The sequence below is a fragment of the Cygnus olor genome, chromosome 1 (assembly GCF_009769625.2).
Source record: "Cygnus olor isolate bCygOlo1 chromosome 1, bCygOlo1.pri.v2, whole genome shotgun sequence".
NCBI classification, from domain to species: domain Eukaryota; kingdom Metazoa; phylum Chordata; class Aves; order Anseriformes; family Anatidae; genus Cygnus; species Cygnus olor.
Window position 1 is genome coordinate 66,644,228 of NC_049169.1, and position 17,696 is coordinate 66,661,923.

At 43.6% G+C, this 17,696-nt stretch overlaps 1 protein-coding gene across 3 annotated transcripts; it reads left to right on the forward strand.

The window, feature by feature from the left end:
- Nucleotides 1-39: 39 nt before the first annotated feature.
- Nucleotides 40-17,461, forward strand: USP18 (ubiquitin specific peptidase 18). 3 transcript variants are annotated; one of them, XM_040563085.1, is made up of 12 exons: nt 397-414; nt 1,936-1,977; nt 3,300-3,489; nt 4,348-4,444; nt 5,558-5,703; nt 7,589-7,668; nt 8,489-8,635; nt 10,767-10,862; nt 13,089-13,259; nt 14,197-14,328; nt 14,786-14,835; nt 15,380-17,461. In XM_040563085.1, exons 3-12 carry the CDS (start codon nt 3,327-3,329, stop codon nt 15,426-15,428), a joined length of 1,131 nt encoding a protein of 376 aa, XP_040419019.1. In that variant the 5' UTR covers nt 397-414; nt 1,936-1,977; nt 3,300-3,326; the 3' UTR covers nt 15,429-17,461. The 3 variants fall into 3 exon arrangements, with proteins under 3 accessions (XP_040419004.1, XP_040419013.1, XP_040419019.1); XM_040563070.1 differs by lacking the exon at nt 1,936-1,977 and having other exon boundaries at nt 40-414; XM_040563079.1 differs by lacking the exons at nt 397-414; nt 1,936-1,977 and adding an exon at nt 44-321.
- Nucleotides 17,462-17,696: the final 235 nt, after the last annotated feature.

The window sequence follows — 17,696 nt, forward strand, 5'->3', positions numbered from 1 at the left end:
CGGTGTCCGCGCAGCTCGGCCCCGCTTCTCCTACGGGGCCGCGGTCGGCGAGCCGCCGCCATCTCACGGCTCTGCCCGCCGCGGGGCCGTCCCTGGCGGCGAGAAGGGAGAGCAACGATCGGCTCCGCGAAGTTTCACTTTCCGTCCCTGGGCCGAGCGAAGCGGGAAATCAAAACTAAGCGGCCCAGTGGGCGCTGCTGCCCTCTGACGCAGCCGGCGAGTAGGGCGGCGAGGCGCCACCGCCTCCCCGCAGTCTCCCTCAGGCAGCGCCGCCGCGGCAGCCGCACCGGCAGCGCCTCCCTCGGCCCGGCCGGCCCGCAGGTGAGCGGGGCGATGTGCGCCGTGCCGGCCCCCAGGGTCCGCCCGCGGCTCCGGGGGGTCGCTGAGGGTCGGCCGAGGCTCCAAACGCGCGAGGTAGGAGGTGTGAGAGAGCTCTGTGGCTGCTTGTCGGGGTCGGGGAGCCCGATCCGCGGGTGGACGGCTAAATGACCGCACGCACGGAGTCGGAGCTCTGGTGACTCTGAACTCTTACCGCGTCAGCTTGGTCATTTGTATTTCTTTTAACTGATGAAAATAACTTTTGAGCTGGTGAATCTGCTAGGGTATTGGGCATGTCGTCAAGGGAGCGCAAGTAATGGGCGTTTGTAGTGGCCAGAATGGTTTCTCTTTTCTGTTTCAACCAATATTCTTTAATGGACAAAAATATATAAAAAAGGGAGCTGGACAAGCACGTAGTTGAACAGAACAGTGAAAAGTCTTATCACAGTGGTGTCGAAGAGAAGCATGGAGGTGAAGGGCTCCGATCCATCCCATCCCCGCAGCCACTCTTTGGGGAGCACCCGGGGACCACCATCTCCTCGGGGCTGAGGTCCATGCCTTTGGCAGCCTGCCCTGTGAGATAACTGTGAGGGGAAAGAAGTGGTGACGCTAGGAAAGAGTAACTGACAACCAGGGACGGAGAGGCCCTCCTCAGGCCAGCGACCTGGCGCAGAGCGAGAGCGAAATGGAGGACGCTGGGCTGAGCAGAGGGTGGGCAAGAGGGCTCACTGATCACGGGGTGGAGGATGCAAGGTGGATGTCACTGCCGCCTTTTTGCTGCCCGTAGTTAGCATGGTCGCTTGGCTTGGCCAAGCCACGTGCGCTGAGGCAGTGGTACTGAGCCACCCCCCTCGTCTGCAAAGGAAACTGAGAAGGGTCCCTGCTCTTCCAGTGAGAGGGGAGAAATCGGGTTGCTTGCTCCCCAGGTCCCATGCCCACGCAACAGATTTTTTATACAGTTATGCCAGAAAAGGAAGGTCATGGCAAATCTTAGCAATACTGTATTTTTTATAGCTGAAATGAGGCGGTTCTGTGCAAGGGTTGGAAAGTTCTGTTCCCATCCCTGCTCCCAACCCAGGGTTCCTGTTAGTGGTGCCAGGGTGCCTGGGGGAGAGTTCCATTGAACCGCAGAGCCAAATCCTTCAAATCCTGCCATCTCTGTAGACCCCTGCACCTTCTTGCCCTACTATCTTTCTACCTATTTCTCAAATCACCCAAAGCTTCTTAGCCCTGAGCTTGCTCGTTCATCCTGCCCTTAATTCTACCAAGAACTGTGTTTTACAAGTTCTGCTCATCCCCAGCACACCCATTGCTGCTGTTCAGCTCCTCTGCTGACCATTTCCCCTCCTTTCTGTCTCCTCCTGCGTCCCCCCTGGCTGTGGGTATTACTTTTGCTGATACTTTTGCTGATACTACACCAGCTACACCTGAATGCCTGGTTAAATTGCTTCCCAGGGAAAAGGCAGCATGAGTTCAGAGTGTTTTGCAGAAGAAGAAATTGAAATCCAGTTTTACTTTTCCCACATAGCCATCCTAATTGTTGCTTTTCAATACAAAGAGCAATGTTTTTGAATCTATCTTTGAATGCCTGATTTTTTTTTTCTTTTTTTTTCCCAAATAAATCTCCTCAGCAAATTTGATTTTATCTAGTGTATCTGGGTGTATGACACTTTGAGTTCAAAAGTAATTTTGATAAAGGATGGTTGGGAAAAATATACTTAAGCTTAAAAATGGTAATTGGGGAAAAAATAATTTCTAGTTTTCTAGTTTCCATCATAAATTTTTCATAAACTTTGAAATATAACATTATTAGGTAGAGTCAACCTGAAAAATAACAAGCTTTGGAAACAAAAATTTCTTTTCATGAAAAGCAAAACCAGGATTTTTTGGTAATTTCCCTTTCTTGGTAGCTTTTCTTCATTTTTTTTGCACCTGGAGTGGCCTCAGGTTCATTTTACATGCTGTTCAGTATTTGTGTAATAATGATTCCTGAGCATATGGGACTTTTCCTTCTTTTTCCTTCTTTTTCCTTCTTTTTCCTTCTTTTTCCTTCTTTTTCCTTCTTTTTCCTTCTTTTTCCTTCTTTTTCCTTCTTTTTCCTTCTTTTTCCTTCTTTTTCCTTCTGTGAATGTTTCCCTAAGCATATAAGCATACCATTTTTTTCCTGATTCAGTTTCCACGTTGGACGTGGGCTCTTAAAAATGTTTCATTTTTGTTTAATTGCATTGGAGCATTTATAATATTGTTTTGCTTGAGTATTATTACTTTGCTTTAGTTTAGTGATTTTTTTTGTTTTATTTAAAGAGCCAGTAGCCGAGTCATAAGAGACTGTCAGAATAATGGTCCATTCAATACTCCCCTTAAAATCAAGGCATTATAATGGTTCTCTTAAACAGTTCCTTTGCCTGACTGTAAAACAAAAATGATACTTAGGTACTTAAATGCTTTTAAAAATTAGAGTGCAAGGTGCCCCTCTAGAGCTGTGACTAGGGCACTTAAAAACAATGCAGAGAAGAGCCCAACCAGAAAAAAACCACAAATTCTTATCAGATCAAAAGGTAGAGAAGGTGAAATTTGCCCCTTTGAATACTTAGGGTACTTTAGGCATTGCTTTTACTGAACAGAGAAATTTTGCATCATCTGGTATTTGAACAATTTTAATTATTTTATTCACCAAATATTCTTGAACAGGTATATCTGGAGTTCCCAGGTTAGGTGGGGCTGTTTCTGTGGAATTGAAAGGCCATTTATTTAGTCATACAAGGAATACAGGATGTGCAGTTGCCATCCAGTTCCATGTCTCTTACCTTGCTGATATACTGCACAGCTACTATATCCATACTAATTCAAACATACCAAATGTCACTGCAGTAATCATACTAATTTTATTGACATTTCAGCTTTTTCATCATGAAAATATCGAATACAAAGACAAATCTTGTGTTTCTGGGTGTTCCCCATTTTTCTGTGTCCTTCTGCAGTCCTTTTGTCGTAGTACCGTATTGTTGATGGGCCAAAGAAGTGGACGTCAAGAAAGGAGCAAAAAGCCAGAGTTGTCACTAAGTGAGAACATGAAGGCAGAAGAAGAAGATGATAGAGAGGAAAACAAAGAGCTGAAGACTAAAGACCAGAGGCTACCATTAGTCTTTGGTGTGGCAGACTTAAAAAATGGTAATAAAGCTTTGCCTATTTTTCACTCATATTTTCTGTCTGTAGTGCCTTCTGTTCCATTCTTTGTCCTTAGGCTTCAACTTCTCCTATTCTTTACCTCTTTGCTGAGGAATATGCAGATGATTCTCATTTTGTACTGCCAAGTAACCATTTTGTTTTTTGAGAAGGACTTATATGAGGATCTCAGCGCTTTCTCCCCTTTGAAGTCCTCATTTTGGTTACTGCAGCTGAAAACACCTAGATGCTGTCCCCTTTCCAAACACAGCCAGCATTGCTTCAAGATTTGCTAAACCATGGACAAGGTCCTGGTTATTCTGCTGCATCACTAGATTGGCCTCCCAAAGGCTGTCATCAGTATTTCAGGTGTACATGCTGTTCTGTCTCAGATATATCCCTCATTACCACTAGCTGTATGCAATTCAGTTGTTCTGAGTTTCTGTTCCATACCCTCTCTCTCTTTGGTGATGACTTCACAATTTCTGATTGTAATTTACTAATATTGCTTTGGGGCACAGAATATCCTTTTCTTTTGTATGCAGTGTGAACAGCTCTAGCTGACTTTTTCCACTTCTCTCAGGCTAGTTCCTTTCTTCAAAACTGAGACAAAAGAAAAAAAAGGAAGACATCTGAGTATCAGGATCCTTGCTTACTTGGATTTTTCCTGTCAGTTGCCAAACAAAAGTAAATGTTATCTACTTGAACGTAGGCTGAACCCTCTCTAAGGTCTGAGCAAGATGTTGGACCTGTGCACTGGATGGGTGAATATGTACAAAAAGGAGTTTACCATCCCTTAAATGATTTTCACTTTCTTTTCTTGTACCTATCTTTGAACTCACTTCCTCTTTTCTGTGCCTACAGGAGCTGTTGGACTTTACAACATTGGGCAGACCTGCTGTCTGAACTCTCTACTCCAAGTGTTCCTCATGAACATACACTTCACTAGGATACTACGAAGGTACCACCTGTTTGAACTACCTGAGATAGCTCTCCTGTTGCACTGTTGTCTCTGTGCCTTGTTTGTGTGGGAGGTACATTTGAAAGATTGGCTCATCAGGAGTGTTAGGTGCTTTCAACTCACTCAGCAAGGTCTCTGCCTGTTGTGCCTCTCTTGTACAGACTAGGGCCTACAAAGGTAGAGGCTGCAGTCTGACTTGTTAGTCATCTTTCATTCCTGTGATGTTTGCACATCAGAATGCTGCAGTCCTGAATGGAGCCTTTATGACTTGTACCTCACTCTTCGAACACTCGCCAGTGTGCAGAGCGGGAAGAAGAAAATTTACAGGCATGCATAGAAGATAAATGTCATGAATGGGCAAAGCTAAATAATGTAGGCTGTAGGTTACCATTGTTATTTGAAGAAAGGCTCAGAAAAAAACTGTTGACTGCAATAAATTTAGAGAGGATAAAGAGATTCCCAGTTGGCATATGGTTGAAATACAAGCATTATGATATACCTGTCCATGAAATTTTAGGGGTATGTTGAAAATGAAGGAAAGAATAGGTGGGAGGCAAGAGCAGCTCTGAAAACAGCTGTAACTAACGTTGCTTCTAGAGCATGGAAGGCACTTCGGGTCCTGCTCAGTTTGCCTCTTATTCGGAAATGGATATGGTGGTTTTACCCTGGTATGCAGCTGAACTCCACCACAGCTGCTCTCTCACTCCCCCTCCTCAAAGGAAAAGGGGGAGAAAATGCAATGGAAAGGGCCCAAGGGTTGAGATAAGGACAGGGAAATCACTCAATATTGTCACAGGCAAAACAGACTCAGCATAGGGAGATTAATATAATTTATTTTCTATCTCTAGCAGACTGGAATAGTGACAAACTAAAAGCAAACTAAAAACACCTTTCCCACATCTACCCTCTTCTACGTCCTCCCCCCAGGCTGTGCAGAGGAACAGGGAATGGGGGCTTTCCCTTTTTCCTTCTTTTGCTAAAAATGTGCCCATTCTGATTCTTCTGGAGTTGCTTGTTATCTGTGCCATACACCTCTGCTCCTTCAGGTGTGGTGTCTAATACTTCTCCATTGTGCTGCTTGATTACCATTCATGTTACTTCTTCTCTTTATAGGATCACAGTGCCCCCATATGCTTCACTGAAGAGGAAGAATGTCCCATACCAAATGCTTTTGCTGTTGGAGAAGATGCAGTCTGGCAAGCAGAAAGCTGTTTCTCCCACAGATCTTGCTATCTGTCTTTCAACACACAGAGTGAATAGTAAGCAACCTCCCTCTCATGTCTACCTCTTTCTGCAGACTGGGGATATTAGTTTTCAAGCATTAGCAAGCAGTGCAGACTTTGTTATCTCATTGAGGGATTCAGAAACATGAGGAATAAGTAGCTGATGATGTAGTGCTTTTTATAGCTGCCTCCCAGTTGTGAGTGAGGTGCTGTGTCTTACTTCTGAAGAAGGGAAAAAAAGCCCTGCCAGATATCTTTGCTGATGTCCAAAGGATGAGAAGACTCAGCTATTTATGCTGGCGAGAATGAAAGGGCTGTGCAGAGCATAGGCTGGACAGCTTACAGCTTGATTTGTCTTACAGTACTGATATGGTAACAGTGAAACAGATAGTATTTCTTATTAGAATGAAGGGTTCATGTGGAAAAGATACTGAGCTCACCCAATTTCCCAAGGATCCCTTTCTTGTTTGTTGTTATAAATGCTAAGAGAAGAATTCGCTGGCTTACCCTCCCACCCGGACATGGGCCTGAAGGAGAGAGAGTGTTGAATGCACAGGTGACCAGTGAGGATGTGATACCGAGGGTCTGTTTATGTGTACAAATAAAGATGGTAGTTTGCATACAAATGCCCTGATCTTTATCTTATAAAAGACAAAACAGGGCAACACTGAAAGGGACAAGACAGTAGCCAGCCCAGATCTATGTGAAGTGGGAACATGAGCTAATATATTTCTGTTTATATAATTCCATCTGAGACTGAATGGCTCTGCATTCTGCCTTCTCTCTTTCAGTTAAAGAGAGATGCCCAAACAGAGCTTGTAAAGCTTGACACTTCGTCGTTAAAATTCAGGTGTGATTCATAAAGTTATATATCCTGGCAAGTGGTACTTTGCATGGATGACAGATGTGCTAGTAGACATGAGAAAAGGTATATTTTCTGAGATTTCTTTGTTCAGGGATGCCTGTAATCTTAACAGAAACCAGCTGAAGTCAATACCTTTGGCAAGTCTTGCAGACTTTCAGGGAAGTTGAAAGCACTTCCATCTCAGGGTGTTGAATTATTCCACAAAATTTGTTTCACCTGTTATCAAGCATTCAGGTAGTCCAGAAATATAAAGGTTTTGCTAAACCATGTGTAGTTTTTGCCCAGTTCCCAGAGCTTGTGTTCCTCATGAGCTGAGAACACTAGTTCTTTGTATTCATGGACATGGATTTGTTTCCCTAAGTTGAATTTTGAAGTAATTCTCTTTTGAGACATTTTATAGCAACCCATTCATTGAGCTGTATCCCACCATCTTTGGTTCTCAATATGCCAGTTTAGCCAGAGTGGAAAGCCAAAGCATAACATTACTGTATCATCCTTGGCTTCTTGCGTGGGAATTGTATGCTTTATCCCTGGGTAGGAATTAAGTAATTTGTACAATTCTGTGTTTGAGATGTATGGATAGGTCTCCATATCATTTGTCTCATCACTCAGGAGTGTAATAGCCTTAGCAAGGGACTGGGGGAGATCGTGGAGTAGCGAAGATGAGAAAGAGAACAGAAGCTTCTCTGTATTGCTTGTAAGATGGACTCAAATAAATGCAACCCCTCAACTCAATGAGGCATCAAAGCCCTGTCCTGCAGTAGGTACTCGTTATATGCTAGGCTCTGTGTCTAAGTGACAGGGACATTCCTTTTGCACTGGGTTGTACAATGGGGCACTCAAGCCCTCCCATATTTTCCCCCTGCCTGCTCAGGTCACATGAAGCCACCACAGCTTGTCTCCAGTCTAAGCTCTGTCCCTGGTGGAGGGTGGCAATGGAACAGGACACTGGATTAATGGGGTTAAAGAGAATGAGTCTACCTTTGCCATCTGTGGGAAGCATGTGCTTGCTGCTGTCAATAATATTGATCAAGGTTGTGTTTTCTGTTTGTCCAGTGTTTATGCAACATGATGCTGCCCACCTCTTTCTGACTCTCTGGAACTTGGTAAAGAGGCAGATGAAAGACCAAGACCTGGTAAGGACAGTCACTGAAATGAACACCAGGCTCTTTAGCCTTTGTCATGTGCGGTTTCTTCTGCTTCTCTAAGAAGAATCCCATCCATTGTCAATTATCCTATGAAATTTTTGGAATTATCTCCCATCTGGATCTTCCCTCTCATCTTTCAAATGGACAATCTTGATTTCATAAGCTTCATCAGTTTGAACCACGGTTAACTTTTGTTCATCCTATCTTTAGAGCGTGTCAGGGTCTTCTTTCTAATGGGAGAGTTTATTAATAAACAAAACAGTTGATCTTCGTGCAACACCAAATTTATTCAACACGCATTTCGTTACTTCCCAAATTTCTGTAAGCATTAGTTGGCATGTCTTGACACAGTTCCTTCATTCTTTGAAGTCACCTATGTGCATTTCATTAGTATTAGTCACTGTTGGTACGTTATGTATATGACAGTTCCTCCCAGGGGAGCTGTGTAAAATAAGAGAAAAGTGACTCTTCCTCAAGCCAGTGTCGCAGTTCCCTTCATACAGAAGATGGGCTCCTGTTGCAATTCCAAACAAAACAATAAAACTGCATTAAAGCAGACACTGAGCTGTCCGTCCTTGTTATAGGATGTATCTCTTCCCTCTGCTAGGGGATGAGGGGAAGGAGTTGTTCTCCTTTAAATGGTGGGAAGTGCCCTGTCCGCATAAGTCAATGTCAGATCTGGGTTCAAGCCTTAAAGCAGTGACACTGAGTGAAGTGACATGCCCACACGGCCCTTCCCACCCACAGGGGGAAATACCTCTGTTGTGTTCTTCACCAACCATGTTTTGGCTATGTTTACTCTCTCCAGGTTACACAGTTGAGTGATTTGTACACTATCTGTGTACAGGAGCACCTGGCCTGTCAGATATGCTTTTCTGAAATGAAGAGGAATAGCAACATGTTAACCCTTCCACTTCCAGTGTTGGATTCCAATTCCCACATGCTGAAGACGCTGGTAAGATCAGTGGCAGTGCTGTTTCCTTAGGAAGGAGATTCTCCTCTATTCACTGTGGGAGTCTTCTCCCTGCAGGACTGGCGTTTCCTGGGGCTCGTCTAGAGTCTCTGCAGACTGTCTGGGGTTTTGAGGTGACCTTTTCCCATTCACATTTCTTGTTTGTTTTGAGGGGTTCTCAATTTCTCCAAAAAATCTGTTCGATTTTGGGGTTGGAAGATCCAAGTCCTTGAAAGTTCTTTTTGAGAAGACTGTTGGCTAAATATAAGTCTCAGACTTACACAGTGATGCACACCTGTGACAGCTTAGCTACCGCAGTGAAGTGCCCTAGACAACTTGTAATCCTTGGCCAGACACACTGCATTTGCCCAGTGTAGTGCCCTTTTACTGTTAAATTGGTACTGCTGTTTGATATCCAGATAGAGCAGTGTTGGTGGCAGTGTGGGTGCTGCAACAAATAGGGAGTGGATGTTTTCAGCTTCAGTGGACAACTGAACCTTATTCTGACTACTTTGTACTGTTTCAAGATAAAGGAACCTCCTTCAGAACCTCTGAGGCTTTTAAATAGGTGTAAAATACACTCATGCATCAGTGCCTTTTTTGTGCAATGCAGTATACTAATTTTTTAACTGCTGTTGAAACACCACATGATGTAACACCCAGAGCTAGGGAAGAGGGGATACACAGGGAGCTGATTGTTTATAGTGTGTTTGCCACAATATACCACTATCAAATTTAAAGAAAATGAACATGGTGGGGATGATCCAGTACCAGGCTGCACGGTGGGGTTATGGTCTTGCATTGGGCTAGAATATAGGGTAAGGACTTAATCTGGGATCTAGCCTCACTTTTACCCAATGCAAGGGTAAGAACAGGTGACCTCTCAGGGCTAGAGTATGAAAAGGGAGATAGGGTGTAATGCGTGTCCTGGGTGAAAGGCGCACAACTATTTCTCAAACATGCTCATTCTGAAGTTGGAGCTAGAACAGTGTATTTCTGTTGGTGTTACTTTGTTGATGTTTTGGGGATATTTTTGTTGATACAAAGAAGATATTCTTTCCCATGGTGACATAATGGGACAAGTGTCTATTTTAGGACTGTCCTGGCCTGTATGGGACATCCGGTCACACTGCAATAGAAGTGATTTGGCACAGAGTATATGTGTAGGCATGTGTACATATGTGAATGCCTAGTCAGTATAGTCTGACTGTGACTGTATAGTCACTTATAATACGAGGATCACTGTATAAAGGGAAGCTTTGCAGTCATTTGTTTGCTGACTTCAGATGGTGGAAGATAAAGAACTGTGGCTTAATGAAGATCATTTTCAAAAGTCACTAGTGACTTTGAATCTCTTGGTTTTGGGTGTCCCAACTTAAAGGCTCTTTGGTTTTGGAGGTTAAGTGCTAAATGAGAGTTTCCAGTCCTAATGTATCTTAAGCAGGGCCTTTTGGAAATTAAGGCATCTAATGTCACAAGTCACTTATAAACAGATGGGTCAGAATGTCCACCAGTCTAATTTTCTGCATTTGGTTAAACTTCCCTGCTCTGCCTTAGCCAGTCTTCATACCCAGTAAGTCTTCTTCCTGCAAACTTCCTTCCTGAATTCCATCTTTGTATTTAGAAGAATAAAGGTGATTTGCTTCTGTCACTCTCCTGTGTGCAGGAAAACAAAATAAACTGTGCTGTTAGAGCTCAAGTTAAACAAAAAAGGAAAACTGAAGTACCTGTATGGGCTGACATGACCAAATCCTCCTCCTATTTCGTTTGGTTAAAAAATTGAATGTGTTAATGCTACTGTGACTAGCATGTTTTACAGTGCCACTTGCTGCTTAGTGTACGGATCACTGAACATGTCATATTTTCTAACTGCCTGTGTAGTTGTTCAAGAAGGAGTCTAACTTATAGTATACAAATCAGAAGAAAGCAAGGCAGGCAAAATCTCCTTTTTAACATGAAAAACGAGCAGAAAAATCCAACTAGCAGTACTTGATTTCACTCTAATTCATGATAAAGGAGAGAAAAGTATTTTGCATTCTTTTGTCCTTTGAATAAAATAGGCCTTCTGTAGCTTTGCTGTTTGCATGTACCCTGTGAAACAAAGTAGAAATAGAAATCTCCTCTGTCTTCTCAGGAGGACTGTCTGCAATGCTTTCTCCACCCAGAAGAGTTGACTGGTCACAACATGTGTTTCTGTGAATACTGTGAAAAGAAAACACCTTTTCTGCAGGTAATCAGAGAAGTATTTCCCCGTATGTTTCTTGTACCCAGAACTCCCTGTAGGACTGGGAAGGGTGGAGAAAGGACTGAACCATATAAATTTAAGGGGAGATAAGCAACCTAAAGATTTGCCTGCATGGCAGCATTAGCTAGGTATAGGCCATGTGCATCTTTCTGATTAGGAAGATCTGTGCTGTGAATGTAGCTCTAGTGACAAAAGAATGCTTTCCTGGGTTTTAATAGAAGTCACCTAGGGTTAGACAAGAATATGCTACTGGTGCTGTGCATACCCTTAAGAGTAGGATACCGTAGGGTGATTTGTTTTCTCCCCTCCTCTCCATTGGGATTTGCACTTACAGTATTGGTCTCTGCCAGCAGATGAATTAGCTGTTTCATGAAGAGACAAGCACGTTGAAGAGAGAGATGTGCAGGGGAGAGTACCTCAGCTCAAGACTTGGAGGGGACTTTACACAATATTTTCAGGAGTGGGTTGCCCTCCTAGGCCACGGTGCATACATATGTCTTGGTGGTAGCAGCAGTAATATCAGCAAAGGCAGTGCTGGGAGGAGTGAGCTGTCAGTTTGGCATCCTCCACAGAACTCTGCTGACCACGTCACAAGGATGTTGGCTTGCCTCTCCCCACCAGGCACTGTGGTTGCCTATCGACCCACCTGCCCAAGACCTTATCTATTTATTGGTGGTGTTGTGGTGCTCAGGTTTAAGGAAGCGATGAACACATCAGCTATCTTGCCACTGAAGAATACAGCCAACCCAGCAGATAGCAAAACAACTCAAAGTAATCTTCACAGACAAGATGTTCAAGAGAGAAATTCCTTCTGAACATGACCAGTTTTCATGGTGTATCACAGAATCACAGAACCGTCTAGGTTGGAAGAGACCTCCAAGATCATCTAGTCCAACCTCTGCCCTACCACTAACAAGTCCTCCACTAAACCATATCACTAAGGGCTACATCTAAACGTCTCTTAAAGACCTCCAGGGATGGCGACTCAACCACTTCCCTGGGCAGCCCATTCCAATGCCTAACAACCCTTTCAGCAAAGAAGTTCTTCCTAATATCCAACCTAAACCTCCCCTGGCGCAACTTTAGCCCATTCCCCTTTGTCCTGTCACCAGGCACGTGGGAGAATAGACCAACCCCCACCTCTCTACAGCCTCCTTTAAGGTACCTATAGAGAGCGATAAGGTCGCCCCTGAGCCTCCTCTTCTCCAGGCTGAACAATTCCAGCTCCCTCAGCCGCTCCTCGTAAGACTTGTTCTCCAGACCCCTCACCAGCTTCGTCGCCCTTCTCTGGACTCTCTCGAGCACCTCCATGTCCTTCTTGTAGCGAGGGGCCCAAAACTGAGCACAGTACTCGAGGTGCGGCCTCACCAGAGCCGAGTACAGGGGGACAATCACTTCCATAGCCCTGTTGGCCACACTGCTTCTTATACAAGCCAGGATGCTGTTGGCCTTCTTGGCCACCTGAGCACACTGCTGGCTCATATTCAGCCGACTATCAACCAGTACTCCCAGGTCCTTCTCTGCCAGGCAGCTTTCCAACCACTCATCTACTGGTTCGGCGGTCTATAACAGACCCCCACCAGGATGCTTGCCTTGTTGGCCTTCCCTCTGATCCTAACCCATAGGGACTCAACCTTATCATTCCCAGCCTCAAGTTCCACAACATCAAAACATTCTCTAATATAGAGAGCCACACCACCACCCCTTCTGTGCTGCCTGTCCCTTCTGAAGAGCCTGTAGCCAGACATTGCAGCACTCCAGTGTAGGAACAGCCTGCTGGCTGTGGCAGCTATCTAGCATGCTGCACCATCTGTATTATATGCTGTGGCTGCTTTGGTTGCCTAAACAGTCTTTAGCACCATCATCTTCCAGTCCATGGGTCAGTGATCCGAGGGAACAGGCATGGGAGTGCTACCAACCTGAAGCTGGGAAAGCAGATGAGAAATGAAGCAGCCCATGAGACACCTAAGGCTCAGTGTTGATCATGCTGAAGTTGAGAAACTTGGTCATCGCAGCTTTATTACATGTATGTCTCCTCTGAATAGATGGGCTACTAAGGTTTGGCACCTGCTGTCCAGTGCAGTTGGTTTTCATTCACTGTAGCACCAGCTGCTCCCTATGCTACATTCACTTGATGGTAATGGCTGTTTCCATCCAAGCTCCCCTGGGTTTGCTCCTTGGTTTTAAATCGCATTATTTATTGCTTTACAGAGCATGAAGCTAGTACATCTGCCACAGACCCTGACCATACACCTAAAGCGCTTCTGCTTTGAAAGATCAACCGACGTCCACAAACTTAGTCACTGTCTGCCATTCCCACAAGAACTTGATTTCAATGCAGTCTTGACGGAACAGCAGAGCCAAGCACATGACAGTGAAAAGGTGAGATACTCCCAATGCCTTCTCTGAAAGAGGTAGATTTTCTTCTCCCCTTTGCTCAAGTTTGATAAAGTTTGAGATCAGACCAGTGCTCACCTCAATTCAAAGCACCTGTCTTAGAAATGTACATCTCAGTCTTTACCCGTGTCTGGAGTTGTTTCACATCCCATGGTTCTGGCTATTTCAGGCATTATTCAAGTTTCTGTGCTTAGATTAAATCACCAAAGGTACCATAACTGGAGCTTTCTGCCATTAGGACAGAAAACAGGCTTTACGGAAATAAAACCTTTTCTTTTTCCGAGAATGGTTAGCATAACTTTTTTTCTTCCATGTCTAAATATACTACCAAAATACTTAAACACAGTCGATTTGGATGGGCCAAATCCAGATGTTGCCTGAGAGGCAACTTGGGGTTCGGCTTCTGTGGCAAGACAGCCTCAGTGAGCCCCAGACATACCATCTGCAGAGGTTGGCAGCCCAAGACAGGGGAATTTCACTCCTGGTGGTTTCCTGTACGTTATTGTTTGTCACAGAGTTGAAGTTAGCAGGGAGACAACAGCTTTGCCAAGCAGCTGAGTGATCTGCCACAGTGTGGGTCTCTTCGCCTTACTAAGAAGTAACAAGGGAAAGTGTGGCAACAGCAAAACCTTGCTGGTGCAGTGCTGCCTGCAGCGTAGCACCTTTGTCACCCCTTTACTGCCTCTTTGCTGTCCTACTGCCTTTTCTACATTGCTGTGACCTCCAGGGAGGCTGCCAGTCCACAGCAGGCGGGCAGAACGCTGAGGGTAACAGTATAAAAGACAGGGTACTCTAGGCAGATCTAATCTTTCTCATTTTTGCTCATGAGACGCACGTTCTTGCTGTCCTGGCTGCTGCTTTTCTTCAGCAGCGATAAATGAAAACTGCTTCACTGAAAGTTATTCTTTGTGGCTCTTTACAGGCTACCTGGCAGTATGAGCTTTTCGCTGTTGTCGCTCATTCAGGGTCAACTAATTCTGGACATTACTGTGCCTATATTCGAAGCCTCACAGAATGCAAATGGTATTGCTTCAATGATTCTACCGTTTGTCAGGTGAGGACACAAATCCACATTTCCTTTGTAGCTTTCCAGACACTCCTCCAGATCTTATTTAGTCTGACTGACTGCTGATAAAAGAGAACCAGGAGAGAAAGCTGAAGCTGCAAAGCTTTGTGCACCTTGTTCTTCTGCTACAGCATACTCTGAGCTAAGGGCAAAATGGCTCTAGCTTCTGTACAAAAAAGACCTCAGGCTCTGGCCTGCGTTTTGCAGAAACAGCCATTGACCATATGCCCTGCATTATGTACTCTAGATCTGTTTCATGTATGTTCAATAGAGGCAAAGGAACTGATTTTCCTCATAAGTAGGAGTAGCAAACCGCTTTATTACAATGTTTTTAGTTCCTGAAAGTATGACTTGTGTCACCCTCATGAGGACTGCTGTACTTGTGTCACTGTATGCCCATCCATTAAGAGTTTTTACCACCTTCATCTTGTGTGTTTTTCCTCAGGTATCATGGGATGATGTTAAATGTACGTATGGACATTCGGACCTCAACTGGTAAGTGAGAGCCTCTGTGTTTTTACCCTATGTTTCTCTGGCGTCTGGAAAATGATGTAGCAAAGGGAGGGAAAACAAATTATTTCAACTGTATATTGCCTAGCATGAGCTGAGAATACAGAAGTGTAGAAGGGGCATTGCTGCAATCGGGTTACTTGATACACCTGTATACGGCTGTACCTTGAGCCTGCAGGATTAATGGGTAGTCACAAATGGGGCTGCAGGAGCGGTATTGTTACTTATGATTGTCACCAGTGTCGCCCTCGATCCTGACTAAAGTTAGGTACATCAGTCAGGATTTCTCAATGCTTTGTGTTTTGATGCATCATAAGACAATGAGCATGGAGAGAGAGAATTCCTCCTATAAGCTATAGCGCTGCCAGGGGGTTAGCATTATAAGCTGCCATAGGAACACTGGGGAGAACCACTTCTGCTGACCTAAATCTCAAAAAGGATGACTAGGAGAAAACCTGGGAGGTTGCTTGCAACTAAGATTACCAAGATCTTCAAACATCCTTGCTATGCTTTTTCTTTTCTTCCACAGGGGACAAACAGCCTATCTCTTGATTTACATGAAAAAGCATCCCCAATAGGTTTATCCAGGTTTATCAGAGTGTTTTGGAAAGCTGTTCCTTGTCCATGAAGCTCAGCATCTGTGTACCAGTATGGATGGGTAAAAATGCTCCACAGGAAAGACCTGCACTCAGCCTATGACCTCTGCCTTCACCTTTTTTTTAATAAGGGAAATGGAGGACAAACTCAGCTGGAGGAAGGATCTAAGAGCTCTTGCATCTAGAAATTTTTTCTTTCATGTCATGTGATTATTTACTGTATCCTTGATATTTGTGTAATTCTATATATTAATTTCCTCTTAAATAATAGTAAAGATAGTCCTTGTCTCTGCTGATTTAGCAGTTTATTGAATGCTGATGCCTAGATTCCAATACAGAGGAATCTTTTGTCCTGAAAGTCTTCATGATGTTCCAAGAAGGCATATGTTATGGCTAGAGAGCCATGATAGCCATAAGGTCATGTGATCTTGAGGCTTACTCTGCCCTTTTAAGGCCTTGTTAGATGCTGGCATGATGGGGAGGGGACCCCAAAGTCTTGAGGAAACAAATGGAACAGGGACCAGGGTCCTTATCACACATGCGTCAGTGATGTTTGCTCCTAAAGACTTTCAAGGAAATGCATCACTGCAGGGATTGAGATGTTACTGAAAGTTGGTGTCAGCATAAAGTGTTTTTAAATCAGGAGCTACTGTAGTAGTTCTGATTTGGGAGATGAGTTTGTATGTGTTTATTTAGATGATTATTGTTTTAGCATGCCTATCAGGCATTTTTTTTCCTTCTTTTTCCTCTATAGAGGAAAATACTCATAGTGACATCCAGAAATTTTGAAGGTAGTTAGTGATTTTGTGCAATACACTTGATAAAATGTGGTAAGAGGCGAAATGAGAAGCCTAATATGCTTGAACTTTGGGAATTTTTGTGTTTCTTCAGCTCTTTGCCAGCAAGAATTGTCTTGCTCTCTCCCTTCCTTCTCTGCCCATGCAGTGGAAATGTCCCCCAAGCAGAAAATATTCTGTAGAGAGCAAGTCTGTAAAAAAATGAGTCATTTTAAAATCTTCTGTTGAATCCTGTCATTTTGTGTTATTGGTCCAGCCTGTGCTCCCATGGGAAGACTACACAGCTGGAAGAAAAATGCAGAAAGGAAGAGTTAGAAAGGAAGGTCAGTATCACGCAGCAATCAGAAGAGTGGTGTTCTAAAATCTCATCATAAGATTCATCTGTGAGGAAAGTTAAAAAGTTTGGTTACAATGCTTTTAAAGCGCTTGTCATGGTAAGTCTTGACCTACCACAGTGTGAAAGGGTCAGTGATTCCCGTAGTTTGATACCTAAAAGTACCTTCTAGCCTAGCAGTATTCTTTGACTGTATCTTTACAAGGGTGCTATTTTTGTGGGACTGGGCGCATTTAAAAATTACTAATTTATTCAGCAGCTATATATAATCTTTTTTTTTGATTATGATGAAAGTCCCAAATCATGTCCGTTTTCTGTTGGTATATGGAAGGTAAATCAACAGTTTTGATCATAGCTGTAGAATTAAATTATTATGAGCTGGCTGGTATTTATTTCACCGTATTGGCAAGGTCCATTATTCTGTTTAACTCTCTTGTACTTACACTGTTCATTCTGCTTTAAGAAATCCTAATCTATTCTTCGTCACCAGCATGAGAGTTTCCAGCCTGTTCTCTTTCAGGAATGATTTATACTCCTTCTAAAATACCTTGTGACTGGTGAATAAGAAAATCAAGTTCTGGTCTGCTTTATCCATCACTTTGTATATGTGAAGTAGCTGAAAGACTGTTTAATTCCAGAAACTGAGAATATGTCAAAAGACTAAAAGAACATTTCTGATTTGATATAACCTGAAATTTAAAAACAAGCTATGTTTATGAAAAAAATGCCTCAAATGTATCATACATGACTTTAAAGGTATGGCACCTGGTAGGGAAGGAATTGCTTAGATATATTAAGAATCTTTTTAGTTAGTTTCTCAATAAAAACAAATCTATGCTTTTTGTTCTTTGAATAAAACATGATGGGATAAAATCCCTAGAAAATAAGCTTTCTGGATTGTTCTTGGTCTGTTTTTCCCTCAAATCATAAATTGCCCAGTAAGGGCCACTCAGTTCCCACTGCTTATTAGCTTGCCTTATCCCCAGCAACAGCACAACCCCACTACCAGGCATTTCTGTGAGTGTGGTGTTCTCTTACGTGCTGGAAGCCAGGAGCTGTCAAGTCCCAAATGTGGTGTAGACAGAAATAGGCACAAAGCTTACATCTTTAATACTGGAA

Coding starts and splice junctions, on each gene's coding strand:
- USP18 (XM_040563070.1), top strand. CDS start 334: ATGTGCGCCGTGCCGGCCCCCAGGGTCCGCCCGCGGCTCCGGGGGGTC. Junction 8,636..10,766: donor CCCACATGCTGAAGACGCTG/GTAAGATCAGTG, acceptor CTGTCTTCTCAG/GAGGACTGTCTGCAATGCTT. Junction 14,836..15,379: donor GGACATTCGGACCTCAACTG/GTAAGTGAGAGC, acceptor TTTCTTCCACAG/GGGACAAACAGCCTATCTCT.